This window comes from Corvus brachyrhynchos, unplaced genomic scaffold (genome assembly GCF_000691975.1).
Source record: "Corvus brachyrhynchos isolate BGI_N302 unplaced genomic scaffold, ASM69197v1 scaffold200, whole genome shotgun sequence".
In the NCBI taxonomy this organism is placed as follows: domain Eukaryota; kingdom Metazoa; phylum Chordata; class Aves; order Passeriformes; family Corvidae; genus Corvus; species Corvus brachyrhynchos.
Genome location: NW_008236184.1, coordinates 8,024,591 through 8,043,442, shown reverse-complemented (window position 1 = coordinate 8,043,442; position 18,852 = coordinate 8,024,591). Strand labels below are relative to the sequence as shown.

At 42.6% G+C, this 18,852-nt stretch overlaps 1 protein-coding gene across 2 annotated transcripts in view; it reads right to left on the bottom strand.

Annotated features, from left to right (window-relative positions):
- The window catches only part of IGF1R (insulin like growth factor 1 receptor), a 167,787-nt gene that overhangs the window by 22,733 nt on the left and 126,202 nt on the right, over window positions 1-18,852 (bottom strand). For both annotated transcript variants that reach the window (XM_008637811.2, XM_008637820.2), the window contains exons 3-10: window positions 16,875-17,187; window positions 14,227-14,372; window positions 12,300-12,444; window positions 7,796-8,010; window positions 5,686-5,812; window positions 4,205-4,443; window positions 3,596-3,763; window positions 3,218-3,422 (exon numbers count right to left, since the gene is read on the bottom strand). In XM_008637811.2, the coding sequence (XP_008636033.1) occupies window positions 3,218-3,422; window positions 3,596-3,763; window positions 4,205-4,443; window positions 5,686-5,812; window positions 7,796-8,010; window positions 12,300-12,444; window positions 14,227-14,372; window positions 16,875-17,187 (1,558 nt within the window). The remainder of the gene's footprint in view (window positions 1-3,217; window positions 3,423-3,595; window positions 3,764-4,204; window positions 4,444-5,685; window positions 5,813-7,795; window positions 8,011-12,299; window positions 12,445-14,226; window positions 14,373-16,874; window positions 17,188-18,852) is intronic.

Genomic DNA, 18,852 nt, shown 5'->3' with positions numbered 1-18,852 from the left:
GGAATGCTCACGCTTGGAAAGCAACGCCCCAGGGGAGGTAAAGGAGAATGTAAGAAGAGTTACCTTACAAAACCAATTTAGGCTTGAGTCCTATCCCTGAAATGACTTCACCAATGCCCATGGAGCACCTGGCCAGTGCAACAGGTACCAGGGACATGAAGTCCAACAGCCCTAGCAGAGAGCAAGTTACAAACCAGGCAAATGAGGCCTCCCTCGAACACACAACAGGAGGAAAGATGACTCAACAGGAGAACTTAATTCACTGTCAAATATATCATCTGAGTACACACAGCCACAGAGCAGCACGCTGCAGAGAGAGCCAAGAACAGGCTCACTCAGTTTTGAAACCTTCTGGCAGAGGTTGGATGAATTTTTTTCTTTAGGAGTTCACTACAAAAATTTCCAAAATCCCTTTACTACATGGTGAGTAGTCGTTTTGACACTCTAACCACCACGTAAACCACGTCACAGAAATAAACAGGCAAGAAAGAATTTCCTAAGTTAGCAACAAATTGTTTTAAGCAACACGCAAGTGAGTATCTCGTCGGTTAAGGCAATTTCATAGGAGATATAAGCATTTGTGCCTCGTCTACACTGGTATCTATGGAATTTACTAAACCTATTCACCCTGCTTAGGATGAGTATTGATTTACTGCTGTAGCTCAGTGGAAAGAACAAACTTTTCATCAGTAAAACATTGGATGCCTAGCCCTGAACCGACGAACATTTGCACAGATTCCGTGGTTGAAGCAGTGAAAATAAAAAGTTCATTTTCAATCATCCACAAAAGCATGTGCCAATGCAAGACCCAAAAGGCCTGACTTTATCACTGTTTTTATGGGATGCATGGAGCTTCAATTCTTTGGTGATATCTGGGGGTGGGGGGGAGTACAGCCCTACCTTGTCTTTGGGGAAAAAGTGGAACACAAAACTTGTTGGTGAAAACTACAGTTGTGTCAGGAAGAGAAAAGAGCTACAGGATAACCACACGGCAAATGTAATTAAAACATCATGAGATTTGATAACAGTGCTTTTTGGTCAAGAGGCTTCCTGCATTCATGAAACGCAGAGATAAAGGCAAAAAACAAGCATCCAAGGAAATAAGGAAAACTCTAGAGATAAAAACTTGAAAAATCATCTATTCCATTGAGGGAGAGGAAGGAAAAGAAATGCAAGAGAAAAATTAAAAATAACACTATAAAAAATCAAATCAAATCAAATCAAAAAGATTTTAAAAACTTGGGCTATTAACAGCAAAGCTCACTGTTCTCCTACGTCATGGCAATTTTAATGTTACTGCTCAGACTACACACAGAGCCTGTCCCATCCTGCTCATTAGAGAAACAAAAACCTTGAAGAATAAACTTATTCTCCTCTGGTTGTGAGTGTCTCTTCAAGACTAAGCAGAGTCCTGTTTTTGAAATCCACCATGGCACTAATACACATGGGGTCATCCAGAAGTTGCACAGGAGATTAGATCAACAGACTTCTTAATCTTAAAACCACCCAGTCAAATACTTTCATGCTGTATTACATGCTGCAACTCTTTCATAATAACCTGGAGACAGGTAGAACACTGGAAACAAATACTACTATTGAGGCTTGCATTAACACATTAATTAACTTCTCCCTTGGGAAAGGAAGAAAAAAAATCAACATCAAGTAATAAGCTGCTTAGATTTGTCCCATGGAGACGTCTCACCAGCTCGTAAACTTTAATTTCCCTGACATACAGTCTCTTAAAAGTTGCTTGGCTATGCAACTATTGCTGAGCATTGTCCCTTATCTGCCCCTGCTGTTACAAAACACCCTAATGGCAGTAATTTAAGAGAAAAGGACAAGCTTTCAGGAAGTTCTCTGTGAACTGGCTTATTTGTTACTGAGTTCAAGGTCCTATGAGTTTTCTTGGAAGGGGGCAGGACTGCAAGAAAATTTGTGAGAAGAAAACGCATTTTAAATTACAAATGTTTGGGGAAATAGAAAAAACTCCTTTGCAACAGACTTTCAAGTAGTTTAGACTTGACACGTGGCTTTCAAAACTCTTTGCTGTGCTATTTCATGAAGTCCAAAATCAGATCTTAAGATTTCCCATGGCTCAGGAATTACATCATGATCAGACATGGAGTCTGTAACTTCCCTGTACCTGATCCTGGCTGCTGGTTCTCACCATCACTGGGGAAACACTGCACAAATGCTCAGTGTGACCCTAACAGCTCAGGTAAGATACTCCACATCTCTCAAGAGAGGCAGCATTTAGTTCCTCATTTTTGGATAAAGCTAAGAAGCATTGCAAATATCAAAGTCTCAACCCCAACAAGTCCCTTCAACACATCCTTGAATAAAGGTCAAAAAAATCAAAATGGAGAATGATATGAACCAGCATCAATGAGCAGCAATGCCACACTTTTTAGAGTTCTCAAACACAGGATTTGACCATGGACTTCCCCTGCCAGGAGAAAGAATGAGACAGGGTGCACCGCTGAGATCTGACAGCGTATTAAAGACTGTAACACAACAGCTGTACACTGTGTGCCCTGCCCCAGCACCCAATTACCCAAAGTAACAACAGCTTACCTGAAGGATAAATTGGAAACTCAAGGATCAAAATCACCAATTAATTCAGTAGTATCTACTCTGTGTTGCAGCACAGAATCATTACAATTCCACTTAACATGTAAGCAGGTGTTTATCATGGGAGAGTGGAAATATTTAATACTTCTCTGCAGCAATGACCCAGGAAACAAACAGGCCCTTTGCAATTAGTGCGGTGAGAAAAGAAGACCAGTTTCAATTCTGTGAGGTGACTGTGCCCTTAATTTCCAAGATAAATCTTCAGATTAGGAACACAAGCACTTAAATGGTTATTTAGAGAAAAATCACATCTGAAACCCTTTGTCTGCCTCAGGTTGCTCATCTCCGAAACCCTTATAGACAATGAGCTCCTTAAGTGACTCTTGAGTCTGAAAAGAAACCATCACTGAAATCCTTGATCAATACTGGTAAGAACCCTTACTATGGGCTAGAATTGAAAGAAAGACATGAAAATTGGCAAATAAGAGAAACTGCAAAGTAAGGCTGTGGATTGTCTCACAGGAAAGGAAAGGTAATGTTTAGTGTTTCTATGTGTGCTTTCACATCCAGGAAATCTTAGTTGTAGGAAGTGTTAAAAAATGGAATTATCAGCCCTACTTCCAAAGAAGTGTCTAAAATCCATTACCTGGGGACAAAAATGGAGTTGTGGAGGAAGTTCTCAAACACTTTCCGGTACTCTGCTTCCTCCTTCTCCGCTTGCTTTTCTGCCTCTGTCTTGGGACAAGCACAACAAGGTCCTTTTTCTCCCCCACAGCCCTCTGGCTTGGTGGGTTCAGTGGCTTCTTCTGTATCAATGGTCCCATCAGCATATCTTCGAATTGGGACTTTATCTTGAAAGAAAAGAACAGAGCTGGTTTCTCTTCTCTCCAGTCATGAATCCAGCAACAATCCATGTTTACCCATTCCCATTCCCTCTACTTGCTGCTACTTAGCTCTTGCCAGTGAAGTGCCCTGGCAGGCAGAGTCCCAAGCATTTCAACACAAGAGCATTTAGTTCTCCTACCTTTGGAGCAGTAATTGTGTCTGTACAAGTAACTGTCCTGAGGCTGCTGCTGCCAGCGCACGATGTAGTAGGAGAGGTTCCCGTTGGGAAAAGAGGGAGGATTCCATTTCACAATCAGTTGGGATGAGGAGTTGGATGCTGAAATAACATCCAGGGGAATGGATGGCACTAGAGAAGGAGAAACAAAGAAAAAAGAAAGGTATTTAAATCTAGAGCACTCTATGATGTATTTCCATGCAAGCTTTTGAGTGAATCCTAATGCATTTCTCTACTGCAAGGAAAAACACCCTCTTATTTCAAAGAAAGGATTTTCCACTTATGCCCCACTAACATAGGGGTTCAACTGCAACCATGTACAGTCCCACCCAAAGTTGTACTTAAAATTCACCTTCACTAATGGAACAAAGCCTAAAATTCTAATTCCAAGAAGCTCCAATAGCTCCTAATGAAAGTAATATCTGCAAAACCAGAGTTTTAATTCAAATTTTAATGCTGCTTACATAATTACTGAAACTGCTAGCACTATGCACATCAACAGAACTTGCACAATAATACACTAATCACACCTGCAGCATTATCACCCTCTCACCCCAGAGCCCAGCGTCTCACCTGCAGCATTGGTTCGAATATATATAATTTCACTTTTTGCTCCATGAATATGATGGTTTTCCATCATTGTGAGGGTAACAGCCTTGACATAAATGGCATATTGAGTCCAAGGTTTCAATCCCTGCAGCAGAATTCCAGGATTGTTCTCTTTGTTCGGGGGCAGGTCAACATCAACCATGTTCCAGCTATTGGAGCCACACGCATCTTGCCCATCATACTCTGTCACATTTTTGAATGGTCTGAAATATTCAAAGAAAAAAGCACAAATATTTATTTTCTTCCAAATATTGTCATATAGGTATGAGAGTGTCTCACTTCAAAGTTGCCCAATGAAACAAATAAAGCTTACTTGCTTTCCACAGCAGAATAAACCAGAAAAAAAAAATCTGTATTTCCAAGCAGTACAAAATTCAGAGTTCAGTTTTAGTCATGAGCAAAAGCAACATTCTCCGAGAAAACACTATATTTATCTGTTTTTTTTTTTTACCCAAAACAGGCACTGAAATGCTTCAGACATACTTAGACTTTAAATAAACGTATACTAAACAGAAGAAACTCAAAACAGTTATTGAGAGTGGCCATGTTTTTTACCATGAAGAACCCAAAGTTCCAAGACTGGCCCTGACCAGTCCAATGGGCTTTTTACCCCTTTATTTCCACACAATACAAACACATTTATATAGTCAAAGAGTTCTACTTTTCAGAAGTTGTAACACTGGTGCAAGAGCATACAAACTCTTGTTATTAATATCTGCAGACTTGCCAACATTGGCTTCATTGTAGAACATCACAACGATATTCTTTTTCAAGTGATGCTGGACACAAACCATTTGTGCTTCCATGTGTCACATCTTTGCTCCATGTATCATTACCAGCATTCCAAACCTCCCTTTGACACCTCCAAGACTGCTTGGAGAGTTATTTTTGTGCTCATCTGGTTCTTTAATTACTTTAAACTGACCGTTACAAGGATGTGCAAAGGCAGAGGCATCTTCCAAGTAATCTGGATTTCTCCAGTAACTGCCCCACTATCCTCTATTATCAAGACATACTAATGCAGAAAATGACCAAAGCTGGATAGTCTAAATAACCCCAAACCCTGAGCAGACAAGTCGTCAAGATGACAGGGCAAACTCCTGACCTGTGATGCTCTCTAGTCAGTACTTTGACTAAAGAAGGAAAATATCTCAGTCAACATGATGACTTAGGAAGAGCTCCAAATCAGACCCCTGAGAAGAGCAAAGACATCCACCTTTCTCTTTTTTCAAATTTAAAACTTCCTGATGGATTTGCAATCCATTTGTAGGACTCAAACCAATCCTCTTTTTAAAGGAGACTTGTGCTCCACCAAGAAAAGAATTAGAACAAAAGCAGGGCTTGAGGGTGAAATACACAAACTGAATGAGCCATCCAGCACTAGGAACAGAACTGTCTGCCCTCCCTTGGACTGCCCTGATTAACCTCTGACGACATCTACTTACGCCTCTTTGTAGTAAACAGTGAAGCTAATGAGGTCTCTGTAATCTGGAGGGCGATACCGCTCCCATGTCAGTTTAATCCGATTCTTGAGCGTCATGTTGGAAACAAAATGCAGAATTTTGCTTTCACCTGCAATACAAAAGGATAGGACATGCAGGAGTTGGCATCACATCACCTGTCAGTGTTTTTTGTTTCTTAGGTATCAGTTTTAGCTAATGAGCCGTTCCAGTAACACCTATGACACCACAGAATACCAACAGCCTTTGTCTCTGCAGAGCTTCCTCTTTCCTCCTACTACATTTGAGTGCTTAAGGGTAAGCAGTGACCTTGGCAATCAGTTTAAAATATGCTTGAGCTACTTGTTATTAATTTTTTTGAAGCAGATTTTCTTTTAATGCATCATCAGAAAGCTCTTGAAAACTACTTCAGACTCTCCCTGAGCGAGGAATGGAAGCGCTGTTTATCCACAGGACTCGTTAGGAAGCACTAAATTCATCATCTGCCTCCAAAGCACGCGTGGAGCAGTCACCGGCCTCTGTGTGCTCACTCTCCAGGACAACTTTTGACAACTACCATTTGTTTTTCCTGGAGAGTGAACAACATGGAAAAGACAAAGGAGTTTACATTCCTATTCATCAGAGGCTGGACCAAGAACTCCAAAGCTCAGTTCATATACAGCACAACCATTTGATGGCAGCAACTTCCAGCTACTCTTCTGAACAGAGCTGGATGGAAGCCCACAGCTTTGAAATGAATGGCTTCCCACTACCAAATCACTGAGCTTTCCAACCCAAAACAAAATAGCATTTTAAAAACTTAATTCTTGGATGAAGAAATTGTGTTCTGTCAACTGCGAGCTAGTTTCTAATGTTCCATAGAAGCTCTGAAAATAAAGAGGTTTTCACCCTCGTGTACACTGGCACTGTTGGTGCTATCTTTGCAAAGGCAGTTGAGCTTTTGTTGATTCTTTTGCTCTTCTCAGAGTCAGAAAGCTTTCTGTACTGGTTTCTTAAAAAAGCAGGCAGCGGCTGGCACTGGACTCAGTGGTAGTAAGGCCTGGCTGTGTGTCTGTAACTCCTCCAGGACTGCAAGGCTTTGCTCTATTGAATGTGCAAAGAATGGAGGGTGCTTACAACAAGGATCTGGGCCATCTGCGCGTCTGCATCATGCCTAAAGAGACATTCAGCAGACTACGTGTCCTAGTTTTGTAAACACCATCCACAACAAGGGGGCTTGACTTATACACAAGATCCATTTAAATTTACTCAGTTCCAAAAACACCACAAACCAACCAAGGGAAAAATGCATTGTCAGTTTTAAGGCTTTGAGGTGAAACTCGTAGGCGTTCTTAATTCCTAGATGAGAAATTGCTTTTAAACGTGCTGTTACACCTGGAGACCTGATGGGCAGACCACCAAAGCCAAGAGAGGACTTTCCAGTAACTCTGACCATTGCAGAATCCAAAATTAAATGCAGAGACACTCAGGCTTAGGAATACTGCAGAACATTAAAAAGTGTTCTCAATTCAAAAGCAAATACTTCAAAAACAAAGCAGAGAAAACTAAGTTTACAACTACTATTTCTAGCAACCAGGTACAATATTTGGCAGAAGCTTAAAAGAAGCTGAACGTAACAGAAACAGTTTGTTTTGGTGTCTAGGAAATTGTTATTCAGCAGCATCCTCAGTATCAAGAAAAAGTAAGTATCTGAGAGAGGAAAACACCTATAATGATGCACAGTTACAAAGGAGACTGAGAAATTGCTCCTTGTTGGATACACCAAACTACTGGATTTCATTTCTCATTTCCCAGGTATGCTCCTATTGTTATCTGCTGCTGCTGTCACAAAACAGGGGATTTGGGAAGCAGTCATCTTCTACAAGTGGGTTTTACAGATGAGATAGGGACAGTGTAACCACATCATTTTCCACCCATGCAAAGGTACCTCCACAGCTACAGTTTAAAGCCTGAACAAGCAGAAGGGCTGAAAGCCTCCTGCAAATCCTAAATTCTAAATATTGCAATGGTCAGCAACATGTCAGCATGTTGGGTTTGTTCTTGTGATACCCTCCTGTGCAGCTGGCATTGAGATTTTTTTTGTTTGTTTACTTACAAGAGGCTCTCTCCCCATTGTTCCTTGGATTTATATCTCCTTTGCTCTGTCGTCCCTTGGTTCCTGAAACTTCCTCCATACGGTAAATCTCAGAAACACACAGTTTAGGATTAAATGCAAAGTACATTTTCCCCTCACTGATTGTCAAGTTATGATGGTTCCAGTCCCACAGCTGCTGAAGATTGTGGTTGTCGAGCACATAGAAGGAATAATTCCTACAAGGAAGTTTTTGAAGAAGAAAATACTTGTTTTAATTCACAGCCCATTCCAGTGAAGAATACCTTAATAAAAGAAAACTTTAAAATACTGTGCTGTTCCCTCTTACTTTAAATTGGTGTTCAGCAAAGGGCTTTCTTCTCTCCCATGAAGCAATGAATGTTTAGGGGGCAGGGAAATGAGTGTGACAAAGGATTCCAAGGGTGACACCACACCGTCTACAGCCCACTCTAACGTGTTCTAGTAATTGTATAGGAGCTGCTATGAGGAATATAAATTCATATCCTCTGAACAGCAGGTCTCTACATTGGATTTTCCATTTGGTGGCAAATGGGAAGCAGTAACCTTAGATACCTCATGGAAGGAAAAGGCTTCTGGAGTTCTGACAATAAAACACAGTCATCAGCACAACTCTTGCTTATGTTTACAAAAGCAGCTCTAAGAGTTTGCACAGAGAGGTTTCCTAGCCTCTCTTAGTTTACCTCTTGGCCCAATAAAGATTTCCTACATTGTGCCAAGAACAGTTGCACCTGTACATCGAAACCCAACAGCAAACAGTTGTACTGACTGCACAGGATCCACACTTCAGAGCACAGAACTAAACACAGGCAGCTGTGCCGAGCCCACTCCCTAAGCACAGCCCTGGAATAACATGCACATCCTTTATTTCCACAGATACTGTATAAAAGTTCTGTGCAAAAGGCCTATTAAATATTATGAAGAAATTCCCGGTACTGCTCAACTGGACAGAAGGAAAAGACACACATGCTACAGAAGCAAGATTATAGGCTCTACATCAGCAGCAAGACAACGCCTGCAAGGACACTGACACTTCGGAATAGTAGGGACAGGAATGCACCATCGGGAAATGAGATAAAGGTCTGTGTGGCTGATGAACCTAAATCAAGCCAACTCGTCACAGCAGTATTTATTTCACTCTGGTGGGAAGTCCCCCCCCCCCATTAACTACAGCAACACAAAATCCATTATTAACACAGTGAAGCCCATCTTGCACTGCTAAGCCCTTGTCAACAGAGCTACACTGGGCTTTCTGCAAACCCTTCTAACTACAGAGTTTCTGCAGGGAAATGTGGCAGACAAACCATAGGGCTCATAAAAAGCTGCTATACTACTAATTTATGGTTTTCCTTCAATCACTTCATTTAAAATTTAGCACTAATTTCTCCCTCACCCAACCTGAAACAAAAACTGTGCATTCTGGTTCCAGTCTGCACAGATTTGCCATTTCCTGTGATGCAGAGCATATTTTCAGAACCATGTGAAAGACAAGTTGTTTCTCATATTTCCACCTGTCCCCTAACTACCCAGGACCTGATTTCTAATGAAGTTGATACACCTAGTACCACTTCACACAGATGCTGAGAAGAATGTGCTCAATTAACAAGGGAGCAGAGACATGTTTGTGCTTTAAATGCATTCTGCCAGGAGAGAACAAGGATGCTGAACTGCCTGTGGGATTTGAAAGACATCACCAAATCCTGTATTGATTTGAAAGTACTGCACCTTACTAAAGTTCAGTGTTTTCTTTCTGGTTTGAAAAGCTAAACTTACGAGCTTCTGAAACCTCCACACAAACTCAGCCTCACACCTCCACATACAAACTCCCCAGCTCACTTTTTCAAACTTCACTCACACATGGGCAGCTGAGAAACAGAAACTCCCCCAAAACCAGGACCAAGCTGAGGAGCATGGGAGCCTGCACTGCAGCCAGGTGTCACCAAAGGTTTGGAAGGCGTCATTCATTCTCCAGATGCCCTCAGCACAGGGTGCCTGCTCTGCTGGAATGCTGTGGTTAGATCAGGCCTTGCTGCTCTTCTGCCGACTGTGAATTCACCACACCCTGACAATAATGACCCCAGGAAAACAAACCGTAAATTCCTCAGTGAGGAACCACACAACAGCTAGAGATCCTGTGTACACCTTCCAACAGGCCTGACAGCTGATGCCTCTGCCTCAAAATGGTGTAGAAAACAGGGGGGAGGTTGTTTTGATTTTACAGACTGTCCCCCAGTTTGCTGCAGAAGTTGAAACACAACATCAGAGGAGGCCAGTGCCACAACTGAAACTCCTCCTCAGTCACCATCTTCTCGGCTGCTCCTGAGGGCCACAAACTGCTCATTTGCCAGGTACCCAAACTGGGATGCTCTGGGAAGCGCTACCTACATACCATCTATGCACACAGCAGTGACCACACAGACCCCAGCAGAGGATGGAGGGGCCTGCAAGAGTCAGCACCAGACGAGGAAACAAAACCCTGCAACAGGCGCCAAGACCTCTCTAGCACATCTCCATCTCAGTTTCCCTATTTGCAAGGAGAAATTATTTTCTTGCTGTGTGAGCACATTCACTACAGACATGGTTTTCAAAAGAGGCAATGAAAACTCTAAAAACAAACAAAGTAGATTCCCTTTAAACTTTCCACTTTCTGTGATAACCAAGGCAAGCACCAGCAACTGAATAAGGAACAAGGAAGTTCTGAAGTGCTGTTTCGTTAGTCCAGTTCAATAAATAAAAGGACAGTGGCAGTGGGGTCGGTCATGTAATGAACAACGATCATAATGGGCTTTAAGTTACCCTCCCTCTCACCCCTCCTCAAGGCACTGCTGGCACAAAGAGCAGCACACTGCTTCCCAGGTTAAGATCCCACTCCCTGTTGTTCATAATTCTGCCCAAGTAATTGTTCAAGCTCAGTCCTTCCTTGTCAGGTGCCTACTTCCACCTAACTATTTTTGGACATGTTATTTAGACTGTGGTAATGCCTAAATTATGCCAGATGTTTTCCAAGCAAAGAGGCTGCCCCTGCCCCTTAGTATGTAACTGCAGTCATTTCCTAACATAGGGGAATTTTAGCACAAGCAGCTCTTTACTATAGATCTGTTTTATCTCCCCACTCAGTCCTGTTTTCTTCCTCAAAGCTACACCTGTTTACTTCTCTGTTTGGGAATCTGACTGATAAATCTCCTGTTTCCCCCCATTTCAGCTCTGCTTGCTGACAGACAAGGTACCATAAACATAATTACTTCCTGAGACACAAACCTAAACTCAAATTCAAAGAGGTTGAGGGAAGAGGGGAGACAAGCAAAGACAAATTGATAATTGGAGTGTCTGAGAGCACAGCCTGCCGGGAGCAGCTGAACGAGTCCATGCTCAGCACTGACAATCCTCTGGGATTTGCAGGTGGAAACAAGCTTCTCCACAGAGCCAGTGCTCTTCCTGAGCAGACAGCATGCTCTGCAAGGGCAGGAGGGAGAGTTGCCCTTGCACTCACTCTGTCAGATGGTGGAATTTTAAGAATTTAGGGCTGACCAAAGACCAGCCTGAGAGAAAGAGGGAGGCTGTGAAGAATCCCTCATGTTTTAACTTCATAAAGTTAGGGCAAATAAATAAGACATAAACAACCTTTCCAATGACCCTCCTACCACCTTTTCTTCTACAAATTCCTCAAATTCTTCATTTAACAGTTCTGTCAATATGGAGGGCGACTGATTTCTTCCACAGAACACTGGTTTTAACTGGGATGGCCACTTGATTTGGGATGAGAAAGAGCAAGACAGTTTGATGAAGGACCCTCACCACACTTGAGCATCACATGCTCTGCAGGGATAAAAACTTTTGCCTTGACAGTCTTTTACCATCATAGGAAAACACAAGTTATGTACAGCAAGAAGTATCACATGGTGAGTAATTATAGAAGCAATATAATCCACAGCAAACATTTCAAGGGATCAACTTTTCCTGACCGGTCTTTTGCGTGCTCGGTAGATAATCCATGTAATGCTAACATTTCAAGGAGCTGCAAACAATAGCAACTTGCACTGTTTAACATTAGCTGGGTCACTTCCAGTTGCACTCCCTGGTCAGTAAAATGCGCATTTCCTTTCAGCTGACTTCTCCATAAAACTCTGATAAAAGCCAACAGTAAAGAACTGCAAGAAAATCCAATTGTTTCTGAAGATGCTCTTTTCTCAAATAGAGCAAAAAGAACAAACAAAACCACTTTATTGATGTAAAGAATCTACTAGAAAAACCTAAAGTGAAAAGCAACAGCAAGGGTACCATAAAATACTTGTAATATACTCCATTTAATATGCTGATTTGGGCAGTAATGCAAATAAGCAATGCTGTGCAGAGGTGTTCATGAGGAGAAAAACGCTGTGTATTAGTGGAAGAGGAGATTCCATAAATGACAAGTGAATGGTTTTTAGGAGACTTATTCCAGAGCTTTGTATTAAAGTGAAATTGCATCTGCAAATATCTGAACACTTACCCGTCCACCTGCTCCTCTCCCAGAATGTATCGCAGGTTCTTCAGGAAAGACAGGGAGACCAATGCATGGGAATGACGAATCTTCACATACCCCGTTACTGTCTCAATCAGACCCATAAAATTCTCCAGTTCTGAGGCAATGTTATCTACAGTAAGAAAAAGATAATCATTATCATAACAGAATTCACAGCTTTGACTAATATTCTGCTCAATGCAGTATTAGCTCAGTAAAAGAAAATGTTTGTACTTGTTGCTTTTGAAAATGAGAGACACTGGTTTTCCTCCCCCAGGAACAGTTGCCTGTGCAGCCAGATGGTTGAAGGGCAAAAAAAAGCCACAGAGTAACAGTGGGAAACCAGTCTTGCTTTTCCATACTCGAATATCTGATTTTTCCATGGGCATTGACCTCTAAAGCCAGCACCAAATGGTGAGCCAGCATTCTGGCAGGGATGAAAAGACCCTTGTGTAAATGTACACATCATGAGATGGAACTGTTATTTTGGTATGGAGCAAAGCTCAGGCAGAAAGCTCCAGTGGAAAACAGAGAATGAGACTGAAGATGGAGAGGAAAGGGTGTGTTCCTGGTCTGCTCTGGGCCACAGAGCATTGCTTTCCATGACCTGAAAAGCTCTGGCTACAAAACTGAACCAGTTGATGAAACAGCAAAGATAAAAGCATAAGCAAGCCCTCCTGCCATGGAGCACGTTCCACACAACTTACTGAAGCCGATTTTCTATTAGAAATTATTAAAATGACTGCAGAGGAAGCTCCACTCTTCAGAACTGCCTCCCCTCTATGAGCTGTCCCTGCACAGGTCTTCAACACCCCATCCTTCACAAGCTCAAGCTTTGCTGTCCTTACCTCCAGCAACCCCTGGCCCAATCCCATTGCCTGGTGTCACCACCTTGCCAAGTTAATTAAGCCGCAGTTCCAAGGGGAAGTTTTTAAGGAGTTGGGAGAAGCTGCTATGGGGCGTGTTTGTTGCCATAAACACACCAAAGTCCTAACAGATGGCTGGGAAGACCAAATACCAATGGTTGGTTCCCATACCAAATAATCAGATGCTCTTCAGCACTCTAAAATAATGCTTAAATAAAATTTAAAAACTCCCTCACGCTTGCCACAGGTAACTGGAACGTATCCGATAAGGGAAGATTGTACCTGTAGCAGTGGGACCAAAAGTAAAAAAATTCACATGCTGCTGTAACTAAACCCTGGAACTTTCATTCAGCACGAGGTAGGGAATCAAACAGATCTCAATCTTTCAACCTTATTAATGAAACCAAAAGGGACCTTCCATAAGGACATACAAGTCCAATAAAAACTAACAGCAATTTTTACTCTGCTTTTAAGAGCTCATCAGCTGTCAACACCTCCCTGGCTGATGAATCACTGCTCTGACAAATTTAATCCAGCGCTTGTTCAAGACATGTGACAGAGGTGGCCAGCTCACTAATGCTGACCATCCAGCAGCACAGTGTTAGGCTTTATACGAGTTCTCAGCACTCTGGATTCCATGTTCTAGCAAAACACCACACCTTGCCTTAAAAAGTGAGGATCTGCAGTCTTACAGTGCCATGTGACAAGCTATTTACCTACCCAAATGCAAGGATTTTCAACTTTTCCACCTTTTTGGGCCTTTATTACTCCTTTGGGACCACTGCTTGTCTAACTGCCTAATCCTGGCTCCTTGTCCTGCCAAAAAAGCTAACAAAAATACCAGCTTTCCCAGGGAGCTGAATACCTATTCCACCCGTGTGGGGCAGGATGGCGCTGCAGTGGGCCAAATCAAACAGGAGCACTGCTCTGGGCCTGGAAAGCAAACAGTTTGCTGAGTTTTTAATGTTCTTATCGTTATGCTGACGACAGAAGGAAAAATGTGAAAAGCAGCCTTATCAGGGGTTCCAAAAGCGAGGGCGATCACTTACTTCCACGCCGGATGTTGATCAGCAGATTTCCCTTGAGAATTGTGCATCCCTGCAACATTTGTGCTGATGTGACAGAGTCAATGGTCTTCGTTTTCCCATCCTCACAAATTTTGGGGCAAGGCCCCTCGCAAGGGCTGCAGAACATGCTGTGAGGAAAGAGGGGGATATTGAAAATAGACAGTGATATGCAACTCTGAGTAAACAGACTGCTTTGAGTTGAATTTTGGAAGACATTTCCCTCTAAAGCTTAGGCAAATCATCCAGGCTAGAATGAAAGCTGCCATGCTTGTTCAGGATATACTTGCCTGCTGCACTCCAGAGAGGCTGGAGCATTGTACCTCCTACAGTGACTGAACGGACCCATACCCACAGTCTGCCAGCTTCTGGAAGGCTCTGTGGTCCTTCCAAAGTCAAAGGAACCTCAGGTAAAACCCAGTGCCCTTGCAACTGTGTGTTTATTGAATTGTACCCAGAAACCCCTCCCTTCCCATTTACGCAGGCAGCCTCAGAGTACAACGAGGTTTCGTGCTAATCCAGGACCAACCTCACAAAACAGGCCAGCCAAGAACTGGAGATGGGAAAATACTGTTCACATTCTTATAAAGTTGTCTGTGTCCATGTCCTTAAACCAATATTTAAAGCTCAGCATTAGGGAATTCCATGCTTCTGGCCGTTTAACTCAGAAAGACAACTGTGGGGGCACACAGTTAGGAGGGATGTGGAGAAAGTGAGCAGTCAATTAGTCACTACTTCTTACAGCTTAAGAGGCATTAAAGCAGCAAGTTTAAGGAAACAGAAGGTTGTATCTTGATGCAAGGACAACTAATTGGCAACAGGAATTCAGAGAGGAAGGCCAGAAGTCTAAGCAGGTTCAAAATGGGTGATACAGATGGAAACATCAAGACACAGCCCCAAACTCAGAGAAACCAGATTGCCAGAAGCTGGGAGGCAACACTGAAGCACACGCTCATTTCTGCTGCTTCTACTCACAGGCAGTCAGAAGCATTTTTAGCAGCCAAACTCAAGCAACAAGAACTCAGGGTAGACCAGCCTTTGACTACAGCAGGTTTTTAAAGGCTCCATGTTGTATTCCCTACACATTCATCTCAAAGTTGGACACTGTGCACAACACAGGCCCTCTGATCACTCCTCCTGGTAAATGTCCTTCCTGATTCAAGGTAATTTTTATTTTTCAATTTATTCTTGCACTTTTCTTGGTATTTCATGATTACTTACTCCACCTTATCACTTCAGAGAGAAAAAAATAAAAATGAAAAAATCCCAAACCCAGATCCAAAGACAAAGGTTTCTACTGACAATACTGATGGACATGGACTTACTATTTATTTTTTTTAAAAGAAACTGAACCCACTTTCCTCTGAGGCTTAAAGAAACATGTAAATTGATAACAGTTTTTCATGCATGAACCATAACAGAAAGAAGCTCCTTTTCTTAGTAGTAAGCTCCTATTTCAAAATCCTGGTCTAGAACATGCCACAAACCACTAAAAGCTGCAGACACAAGAAAGAGGCTTCAACTAACTGTACAAAGAATGCTGGAAATGCTTTCCATTTGCAACTATTTGTTAACAGCACCTCTGGGGAACAGAACATTCACTAGCCTTGAGTTACAGCTCCTTTCAATCTCTGCAGAGAACACAACACTGAGATAAGACAGGATGGCCTCGCACTCCAGCGTAAGCGGCTCAAACTGCTGCTACTACAAGCTCCAGGAGATAACAAAAGCTGCACTTCTCAGGTGAATATCTGGATTTGGGGAAAGGCTGTGTTAAGTTGCTTGTATCCAAATGCCAACTGGAGAGTGCCTGGAACGGATGGATGACACACATACACAGACACACAACTGCTGCATCACCACAATCACCTTTCCAAAAAACACAGCAGCCTACAAAGACACCTTTTTAGCATAATACTGAAGCACTACAAATTTTAGCACACTGACTATCCTTCACTCAAACTCCATGACTTCCAAGGGTCAGTAGGCAATGAAGGCTTCTTGCTTAAACCACTGGCAAATGACAAAAATCACAAGCAACCATTGCTCCAACTGTTAGAATTAAATAACAAGAGGAGATAACAATCTTGGAAGAAATTATTCTGTATAATATTGTTGGCTGCTGCATACCATCTATATGATTACTTCCTTCTAAAACACCATTGTTATCTCCTGGAAATAGTGAGGAAAGGGAAATTAAATTAAATACACTGAAGAATACATGTGTCTAAAATGCAGGCACACATAAAGCAAATAATACGCAAGGCAAGGTAACTCCTATGGTTTGTTCTGTGTGATAATGGTCATCAGTCAACTCCTGCCTTGGGCTTAACTTTCATTTTATTACTCTCTACTTGAAGACCTGGTTCTGCATTGCATGACCTCCTCTAGCCCTGCTGAAGAACCAGAGCCCACTGATGCTGCACAGGACCACACACACGCATCAGGTGGATTCGTCATGGAAGGTCTATCAAGATTCATCAAGTCAGCTTCTACCAGGAAGCCACGCAATCCCCCACTGCAATTCCCCCTCCTCTGTCCTCCCTTCTACCCCAAGTAATTTGCACCCCAATCTGCCCTTGAACAGGGACTGGCAAACCCAAAGAGGACAACCCAGACAGAAGCTGCCTTACCTTTGGCTCCCGTTGCGGATGAAGCCCGAGGGACACTCGGCCATGCACTCGTCGTTGTGAATCACAAACTTCTCGTATTCGCTGGCGTCCGTGGCGGGGACTTTGGAGCAGAACTCTCTGGTGACGCAGCGCCAGCCCTCAAACTTGTACGTGTTGGGGGGGCAGGTGGGCAGGCACACGCCCTCGTAGTAGTAGTTGCGGCAGGCCACACACGCCGTGTTGTTGTCGGGCGCCGTGCAGCTCCCCAGGCACTCGGGATGGCAACACTCGTTTTGGTCTGTGCAGGCTCTCTTCCCACATGAGCTGGGGCACACTGCAAGGACACAAAGCAAGGGAGCATGAGCAACAGCTGCTGAGGTAAGTGGCACTAAAGGAAAAACCCTGCTCTGTGCAACTCTATAGCAATTCAGTCCCTGCACTCAAGAGCATCTCTGAAAAACAACCCAACCCACTACTGTAAAAAGTTCTGGTTTTCTCAGCTTTAGTTGCCCGAAAGTATCTTTTTCTCAGATCAAATTTATGACATGAACCAAGTAAGTAATAAAGAAAACTGCTGAAAGCAAGATCAACATAAGGATAATGGAAACAGGCAGTACTGGAACCTATTCCATAGCCCTAGTATTACGGATAATTTTTTTTTTGGCATGCTGACTTATTGTCTTTCTAAGCATTCCTTGTCTTTCCTGTTTGTACTTCAAATTGGTCTTTTATTGGCAAGAAAACAAGCTTCCTTCAAAACAACTTAATTACACTTGTAGAAGGAAGCACTGCTCTACTGCAGCACACATGGTTGGGCTGACCCCAGTGTAGCATCCCAATGTTGCTTATGTGTGCAAAATGCGGTTTAATAAAGTATCAAATCATCATCCACATCAAATACCAAGGAATTACGGAGCTACTATTTTCCCCTGAAGAGCATAACAGAATTCTGCCTTATCCTCAAATTCTGGGTTCAGAGAACAAAATATGAAAGGGAGAAAAAAAATGGGGTGCAAATTTATGGAGACATTCGTTTTATGTGAAAGCATTTCAGCTTGGAAGACATGAACAAAGAGCAGAATCCTCAGCAGCTGAGCTCACCACTGCCAGATCAAAAGAAGTGGCAGCATTATATTTATGTAACAACAGCATTTTGATTACAGCACTCTATGGCCTTTTAGCCACACAAGCCATGTGCCAGAGGCTCTGGAAACACACAGATTGCAAATCTGGTTTGCATTAAGTAACTCTTTGCCCCTTTCTAACTTAGCTAAAACACTGTATCAGTAACAACAGCAGAAAACTCGATGTCAGTGGTGCCACTACAGAGAGATCCAAACAGAGCACCACAGACATTTAAATGGAATGATTTCAGCAGAAAGCAGAGAATCAGGAGAGAAGTTAACATCCCAAAATGACCATGGAAGCAGTTGATGAAACTCCACACTAGTTCAGCATTATGATTTATCTCCCAGTTTGCAGCCATGGTGTTGTTTTAATGCAGGACTAAACACCCTAAAATCTTAGTGCCCTCCTCTTCCCATAAGGAGGTCCAGGCTTTCCAGTTTTCACAGTCCCATTCAGCAGAACTCCACCATCCTGACACAGGAGAAAATGCTTGAGACTGCTGTTAAGCAATAACAACAGTAACAACAACAACAACAATTCCCCCACAAACAAACCAAAAACCACAAAAACCCCCACTGCTCATAGCTCTGCATCAAGGATGTTGACATCTTCCACTGACTTGATTATAAAGAGCCATTTTCTGATAGCTTTAAGTAGTGCCCACCTTGAAAAGGACTTGTCAAAATGCTATCAAAGAATTTTGCATTTCTTATCAAAATGATTCTATACTCACTGTGATTAATTTTAATCTCCTTTTTTAAATGGATGGAGGGGAAAGACTATGAGAACAAGGAGGTGGGACCCCATGAGCACGGCCGGTGCCTGCCCAGGTACCACAAGTATCACAGCTATCACATGCAAACCAAATTGA